The sequence below is a fragment of the Arachis stenosperma genome, chromosome 1 (assembly GCF_014773155.1).
Source record: "Arachis stenosperma cultivar V10309 chromosome 1, arast.V10309.gnm1.PFL2, whole genome shotgun sequence".
NCBI lineage: Eukaryota > Viridiplantae > Streptophyta > Magnoliopsida > Fabales > Fabaceae > Arachis > Arachis stenosperma.
The window spans coordinates 73,220,041-73,228,306 of NC_080377.1; the positions used below are offsets into that span (position 1 = coordinate 73,220,041).

The window sequence follows — 8,266 nt, forward strand, 5'->3', positions numbered from 1 at the left end:
TGAAATTACCTTCTACTGCAGGTTCAACATGTGAATTCACATGTTCATTTGATACATTCTGCGCAGATTCTGCTTCTTCTCTAGCTTCTTCAAGTGGTGGTTCCCCTACTACTTTGGTGGTTCTCGATGGTGGTGGCCTTGCATGTTTCTTTCTAATTCTCTTTCTACCATATCTACCGACATCCTCGGTGGTTGAGTCACCAACTGCTGCCTCTTGGCTCTCCCAATTTTGCTCCTCAGTGGTTTCATGTGCAGCAGTGGTCTTAACACTACTGTTAGCTTCATCATGCACCTTAGAATCAACATTACCCTTGTCTTGACCCACTTCTCCATTACCATTATACTGATCTTCCATCACCTCATCTTCTCCCTGCCTTTCTTCATCACGATACACATCCTCATCGTCTACCTCTACAACTTCTACCTCATCATCAGATACCTCGACTTCATCTACATATTCAGGATTTTCTAGAACAGGATGCTCAAAATACAAGTGAACCCTCTTACCATTTTTCATAGCAGCATCACACATACTAACAACATCAGCATCCCTCTTAAGCGGTCTTAAACCATTTGATAAGTCAAAACCAGGCTCCAACCAATGAACGTCCTTAAACCCTGTGTAACCTAAATCGAGAAACAACCCCTCTACCAGAAATAAATTACAAGTATCCACACATACCCTGTCAATGTTGCTAACAGTACCCCCAGAATATTGCATTCCACCCTTTTCATTGCTTTCTAACCTACCCATGTGGTGCATCACAAATGTTATGAGTACTGACATCTGAAATTTCAAACAGAAAAAATACACATTTTAATACTAGTACAGCACCAATCAACTACTGAAATTTTTCATCCAAAACAGAAAAAAAAACCTGACTAAACCCTAAGCCAATGCAATACAGCAAACAACGCATGCATCAAGTGACAAAATTTTAAAGCCCGGAAATTCAAATTGTTACATACTTACTTGTCATTTTTTTCCCATCAAAGACCATATAGCCACAGCAACATGAACGAAGACAAGGTTGCTAATGGCAAAGAGGCAAAGACATTATGCGTACCTTGTCAGATGAACAACCACCAACATGCAACAATGTCCCTCCAAACCAGCGTTGCAGCGACGATAGACTGACGATCGTCTTAGACGGTGACTTGAAGAGGAGAATATGGAGAGTCTACTATGACTCCAGTGTCAAACTCTTTTACTCTTTCTCACCCTCTTTCACAGTGTTAAAATTAGTTGAAATTAGGTTATTAATTAGAAATTAGGGTTATTGAATTAGGAAATTTGGGAAAGGATCCAACTAAGCTTTTCGTTTGCCACACAAGCTTCTCCGTTTGCCACATCACACACTTCCGTCATCGGAGAAAGCATGACTTGCCAGACGGGCATTTCGTGCACGTTTTTAAATTATCCAACGATATTTTTGTCGATAATAAAAGTGAAGGGCATTATTGTCAGCATTTGCAAAATCCGGGAGTGTAATTGGTGGTTAACCCTTAATATAACATTAGATAGGATGATTTTTTCTTAAAAAATCGAACCAAACCGTACCACGAACACCCTACCTATTATCACATTGCAATTAAAACTTCATTATGAGAATTTTAAGTCAACATCAAAAAACACATCAAAAGAATGTCCATGCATTGCTTAATCTCACTATATAACCAACAAAGAATCTTTAACCTCCAAAAGTGAAATGGTTGTCAAATATGAGTAATTTACTCCAAAGTTGTTTATAAGTATTAGAGAGAGATATATATACATACAATGCATTTAATATAGTCATTATATTCATGAAAGAATATATTTAATAACCATTGTATTTATGACTATTATCTTTAATTTTTATTAAAATATATCTAATAAATAAATTATAATAATTAATTTTACATAACTATAAAAATATAGCATGAGAATTTAGAGTATCAAAAATAGGATAAAGTACTAAATTGGTCTCCTACATTTGAGTATAATCATATTTTGCTTCTTAGGTCTTAAGGTTTAAAGTGTCCTATTTGAATCAAAAAAAGCTTCATTTAATTTTAATGTAGTTCCATTGTGAGGTCAAAGTTAAATAATTAACGAAATATTCTACATAATAGCACTACAAGAACAAATTCGATAATCTAGAGAATAAGTACAAGCACTAAAAATACAAAATCAACTGTGGATGCATCAATATATTTATTTATCATTCTCTTTAATTTTATAAAAAAATATTTCATTAAATTATAAAAAAATAATAAATAAATGTACTTTCTCCTTACTTTTTTATTTATCCATTCACCTCTTGCAATTTTAATTTTAATAATTTTTAGATCATTAATTTAGGAACTATAAATCATATTGCATTTAATTTATCTTAGTTTTTTTTTAATTAAATTTATTGTTGTTCATATGGCTAATGGTTCAGGTGATTGCTTATTATAAAAGCGTTGTGAAATTATTTTTTTTAGTTATTCATGATGTTATTTTATATTAGTTTGACTTTATTTTTTTATTATAATGCAATTTAATTCAAAATTTTAAATGATTGCGATTTACATCGTATTAAATTGATTTATTTTTTAATTTAACTTGATTTAAATTATTGTGATTTGAATTGGATTGAATTATATCTTATAAAAATTTATCTAATTCAAATTAGAATCATATTGAATTAAATAAATTAAATTAAAATATAAAATCAATCTGATATTGTTTTGGTGACTATATTGGTAATTACTGTAGCTACAAGCCTACAACTAAGTACTAACAAGTAACATTAGACATCATTGTCGTCCAAGCGAATTGGTGAGAGGATTGAAGCTTTCATTCATTCCGCCAATACACCAACAGCATTACTATTAGTAGGCCGACATTGGAACCATGATCTCTAATTCCTTCACACAACTACACTCTTCCCCTGAACGTACAATCCCATTCCGGTTTCCCGGCGTCGTTTCCCTCCTCCCATTGTCGTTTTTAAACTAGGGTTTTCATTCTCCGCATAGATATTACTTGCATCGAGACGGGAAGCTCAGGTCAATCATCCAGGAGATTTCGACTCAATTTTCTCTTTGCAGATTTTCTCCCTTTAATTTAGTTCGAGCTTTAGGTTTTCGTGTTTAAGGAACGATGAACAGTAACAATCCAGGTAGGAACGTTGCGGCACCGTCGTTTTTAGGGAATTCCGGAGCTGCCCCTCACCCCATCGCCGGTACCGCCGCCACCAACACCGCTGCTTCCACTTCGTTACCCACGACCCACCCACAACCCCATCTTTTGTCCCAATCACAGCCTCCTCAAACCCAAGGTGGTTCTCACTTCCCCGGGCACTTTCAGCTCTCACAACCTCAAACCCAGTTACTTGCACAATCACAGTTTTCACAACCCCATTCCCATGTTCAATCCATCCCTCAACACCAGCAGCAGCCACCGCCGCGCCAGCCGCAGGCTCATCCTGCTAGCCAATCTCATGGTTCAAGTGGTAGTAGTGCGGCGGCAGCGGCAACTCCTGCTTCAACTGCCAAGCGCTCCGGGCAGAGGCCGCCTACTAGGCCGGCCGGTTCTTCAAATACTAACCAGTCTTCGGCTTTTAAGACCATGGAATTGACGCCGGCTCCTCTAAGGAGGAAGAGGAGCTTGCCAGAGAAGGATAAGAGGATTCCAGATAAGGTGGCCGCAGTTCTGCCGGAGTCTGCTGTTTATACTCAATTGCTTGAGCTTGAGGGACAGGTTGATGCTGCTTTGTCTAGGAAGAAGATTGATATACAGGAGGCTGTGAGAAGCCCCAGATGTGTTCAGAAGACTCTTCGTGTTTATGTGTATAATACCTTTTCGAATCAGAATAGAATCGATACTGAGAAGAAAATGGCAGAGGAGCCTTCTTGGTCACTTAGGATTACTGGGAGGATATTGGAAGATGGAAGAGATCCTGTGTTGGCTGGAGTCTCGCAGGGGTTGAACCCTTCATATCCCAAGTTTTCGGCTTTCTTCAAGAAAATTACCATATACTTGGACCAGGGGTTCTATCCGGATAATCATCTTATAATATGGGATCCTGCTCGTTCACCTGCCCAGCAGGACGGTTTTGAGGTTAAGAGGAAAGGAGACAAGGAATTCACAGTGGTGATGAGACTAGCAATGAATTATATACCTGAAAAGTTTGTGGTTTCAACAGCACTGTCGAAAGTTTTAGGGATTGAGTTTGATACTCGCCCTAGAATAATAGCTGCTCTATGGCAATATGTGAAGTCTAGAAAACTACAAAGCCCAAATGACCCTTCATTCTTCATGTGTGATCCTTCTCTCCAAAGGGTGTTTGGGGAAGAGAAAATAAAATTCTCCACAATTTTACAGAAGATATCACAGCAGTTATCACAACCACAGCCTATACACGTGGAGCATAAAATCAAGCTTTCTGGAAATTGTCCGGTTGGAACTACATGTTATGATGTGCTGGTTGATGTGCCTCTTCCACTGGAGAAGGATATGTCTGCATACTTGGCAAGCATTGAGAGGCACAAAGAGATTGATGTGCTTGATGAAGTGATTTGTAGTTCTATGAAGAAGATCCATGAGCATCGCAGAAGGCGGGCCTTCTTTCTGGGATTTAGCCAGTCTCCAGCAGAGTTTATTAATGCTTTGATTGCATCGCAGAGCAAGGATCTAAAGCTTATTGCTGGAGATGCCAGCCAAGATGAGGAAAAGGAAAGACGATCTGAATTCTACAAACAACCATGGTAAGCAGTTTACTACTTTTTTACCTTGTACTTTGGGTCTCTGATGCAATAGGCATACCTGAAAATTTTACATTATGATTGGCTGGAACCTTAATATTTGTTAACTCAAACTTGGACATGGAAGAGTATAGCAACCCTATGAACAAGCACTCTCACAAGAGAAGTTTGTTCTATCAATGGGAAACAAGCAATACTATGAAAGAACTGCTTTTACACTTAGTGCAGGACTCACACAGTACTTGAATACTTTTTGCTATCGCATTGTCTTGCAGTGTCGCTGTCTGATCCAAGCTTATATAGATTGCAACTAATAGAATAGTGTATTACTACCATTTTATGGTTTCTACTGAGTTTCGTTTGTGTTCTTAGTGGTGCATAGGTTATTCAGAGATCAACTGTTTAAAATTAGATTGGGGCTTAAGGCAGTAGAGGATATAGTCCAGATGAAATATTACGGTAGTGGAGATAAAACTGATCCGTAAATCCATAATAGCTGAGCAACAAGAGAGTAAAAATGGAAGATATGACTAGGATGTTCTGTGCCTTCTGTACATTAGATTAACATATTGCCTAAAACTGTGATTGGGTTGTGTTCCTTTTTTTCCCCTCAGGGCTGAGGATGCTGTCATTCGCTACCTGAACCGGAAAAGTGCTCGAAGTGATATTCCTGGAAGCACCTAACAACAGAAAGTTGTGAAATAGGTTTGCTTCTTTGATTTTTTTTTTTAACCTAATGCTTTGTATATCAGTCTTATGCTTTTCTTCCAACATAGCTAAATTTCATGCTCCTTTATTTTATTTTATTTATTCCTTTTTTTTTTCGGTGTTATGAGCAAACTAGCAGTAATAAAATAAGGCTTTACTGACTCACGGATTTTTAAGTTTTAACAATGCGCCCAGCGGTTATGAACTGATATTTCTTTTTCTTTTCATTAAAAAATATCAAGTAACATGTTTAAGAGACTTGTAGCCTTGGGAAGTATGGTCTTGCCCTCGCTTTTAAAATCATACTGAGTTCAGAATAAGTGACACCCGTCCGGTGCTTGTTTTGATTATTGCAGCTTGTTCCTCGCTGGTCCTCGATGCATTTTGCTAGTTCATAATAGAGCTGTTTTTCTAAGGGAGGACTTACCAGCTTTGCTTTGCTTCATGCTAGACTTAGGCGACTCATGCAAGGTGAGTTGGTGACATGTGTGCGGTCTTAGCCAGAATAACATGCTATCTCCTATGATTCGGAGACCTGGAATCTGCCGGAGTTAGGATATGTTGATGTTCCATGCAGATGGGAGTTTTGGGATAAAAATCGGGGCTATTTTTGGCGCAATCTTTCAAGATGACCATGGCAGGTGGATGTAGGTAGTACAGTGCACTGAGCTGTTGGGAATTTTCTAGTGGCCGGTCTGTGATCATCATTGGGAAGATCTAGAGGCTTCTTTTCCCTGCTGATGGTCTTATAAACTTGTACTGTAATTTGGTGGTTCTTTTTTGGTTCTTGTTTTTATTTTTTGCCTTCTTAGTTACCAAAAGGAGAATGAAAATTTTTTTCCCGGCCTTTATTTTGCAATTGGCAACCTTCCGTTAACTCAATCCCCCTACTCTACCAAAAAACGTTATTTTGCTAGAGATCACATCCAAATGCATCCGTATAACTATGATTTTGTGTTTTTTGTTCTAGTACAATAATGAACAATGTCTTTTTCGATCAACATTTGAGTAATAAAGATTTTATTTTAATAGTTTCTATACGCAAATGGTGGGGTTTTTTTGGACTTGAATAGTTGAATGATTCTTCAAATTTCAGTGTTCTTCAGTGGTAGACCCTTTAAATTTTTTTTTTCTTTTCTTCTAAGACCCTTTACTTTTCTAGTAAGTAATAAGGGAAGATGCCCAACAAATAGTGGGGAGGAACAAGGTCAGGGCACAGCAAAGCTTTTTTTCCAATATGCTATTGTTCTAACACTATTATTAAAAAGAAAAAGTTTAGGGCCAGCAATTTTTTAAAAAGTTGGCCAGTATTTAACTATCAAAAGAAAATTGAATGATCCTACACCATTGAATTTAATCTCACACCGTTAAAAACACTATTAATGGCCAATTGATGGTTAACAAATACAAAAATTGTTGGTCCCTAGCATTCCTCTATTAAAAATATTTTTTTTTTCAAATTATTTATTTAGATGTTATCATTTTGGGATTTTTTTTTGTTATGAAACTAAAAGTAGTGATATATCTTAACATTGTAAGTTTTGGTGTTTTTTAAAATTATGGAAAATACATAAATCGGACGGTCCGATTTATATATCTCTAGAAATTGGACGGTCTGATTTTTACTTCTCTAATTAAACGGTTCCACATTTAAGAATAATACCTCAACAATTTATATTTTAAAAAAATACTATTACCACTCCAATATTGAAAATAGAAAGTTCACCGTTTTGTCTAAGTGACATTATATATATATATATATATATATATATATATATATATATATATATATATATATATATATATATATATATATATATATATATATATGGTGAAGTTTTTGGTGGCTAGAATATTTATGGTTAAAGATAGCCAAGAGTTGACCTTCAAATAAACTAATGACACTGGTAGATTTGATTTCACAACTTTTCAATAGTCTAAAGGGTGGTTAAAAGTGTGCAATAATTACTAAGAAGTTATTATGTGGATAGAATTGTCATTTGAGGTTACCTTATGTGTTGTTAGATCTTGGACAAAAATATTATTGGGCATTATACAAAATAAAATTAAAACTGCACAAGCATGAGTCCAATAATTTTTTTGGGCACAATTGTAAAATAAAGTTTATTTCTTCAATAATTTATTTCTTAGTTTGTTTGTATTTCTCTAAAAAAAATAACCGTAAAAAATATTATAATACCCTACAAATTTTATTAAGGGAACAAAATTAATATTTTTTTACGACATATATTTTATTTATTTTTTATATTTGTTTAAAAAATTGTTGGATGGTGAGAGTGTTCGGTTTTTTTAATAATTATACAAAAAAATAATAATGAATTAATATAAATATATTAATATTTGTAAAATACATGTTATAAACATTAAAGTCAGCTACAAGTATAAAATATATGTTAGAATATAAATATATATTTATTATCTATTATATACTACTGATTTTACAACTAAAATATACCACATGTCACTTTTTCATTGCAATTAAAATCAAATTTTTTTCTCCAAAATTAACGAGTTCTCTCCTCCTCCTCTCTCTCTCCTTTTCTCTATCTCTCTCATTCCTTCACTCACTCTATCTCTCTTATATAGCATTATCAATTACTAATTATAAATTTGACAATCAAAATATACAACATAGCATTCTCTAATTACATTCAAACAAAATTAACATTTTGAAATTGAATATAGCTATATTATATATTATATATTATATTTATATATTACTAACTAATTTAATAACTAAAATGTGTCACATGACACTCTCTTATTAAAATTTAAAGAAAATATTCTCTTCCGAAATTACTAA

At 34.9% G+C, this 8,266-nt stretch overlaps 1 protein-coding gene across 2 annotated transcripts; it reads left to right on the forward strand.

The window, feature by feature from the left end:
* Positions 1–2,803: 2,803 nt before the first annotated feature.
* LOC130961546 (SWI/SNF complex component SNF12 homolog) lies at positions 2,804–6,445 on the forward strand. Of its 2 annotated transcripts, none has more exons than XM_057887522.1 (3): positions 2,804–4,737; positions 5,349–5,439; positions 5,799–6,445. In XM_057887522.1, the coding sequence occupies exons 1-2, from the start codon at positions 3,131–3,133 to the stop codon at positions 5,416–5,418; spliced, it is 1,677 nt and encodes a 558-aa protein (XP_057743505.1). In that variant the 5' UTR covers positions 2,804–3,130; the 3' UTR covers positions 5,419–5,439; positions 5,799–6,445. The 2 variants fall into 2 exon arrangements, with proteins under 2 accessions (XP_057743505.1, XP_057743582.1); XM_057887599.1 differs by having other exon boundaries at positions 5,894–6,445.
* Positions 6,446–8,266: the final 1,821 nt, after the last annotated feature.

Coding starts and splice junctions, on each gene's coding strand:
- LOC130961546 (XM_057887522.1), top strand. CDS start 3,131: ATGAACAGTAACAATCCAGGTAGGAACGTTGCGGCACCGTCGTTTTTA. Junction 4,738..5,348: donor GAATTCTACAAACAACCATG/GTAAGCAGTTTA, acceptor TTTTCCCCTCAG/GGCTGAGGATGCTGTCATTC.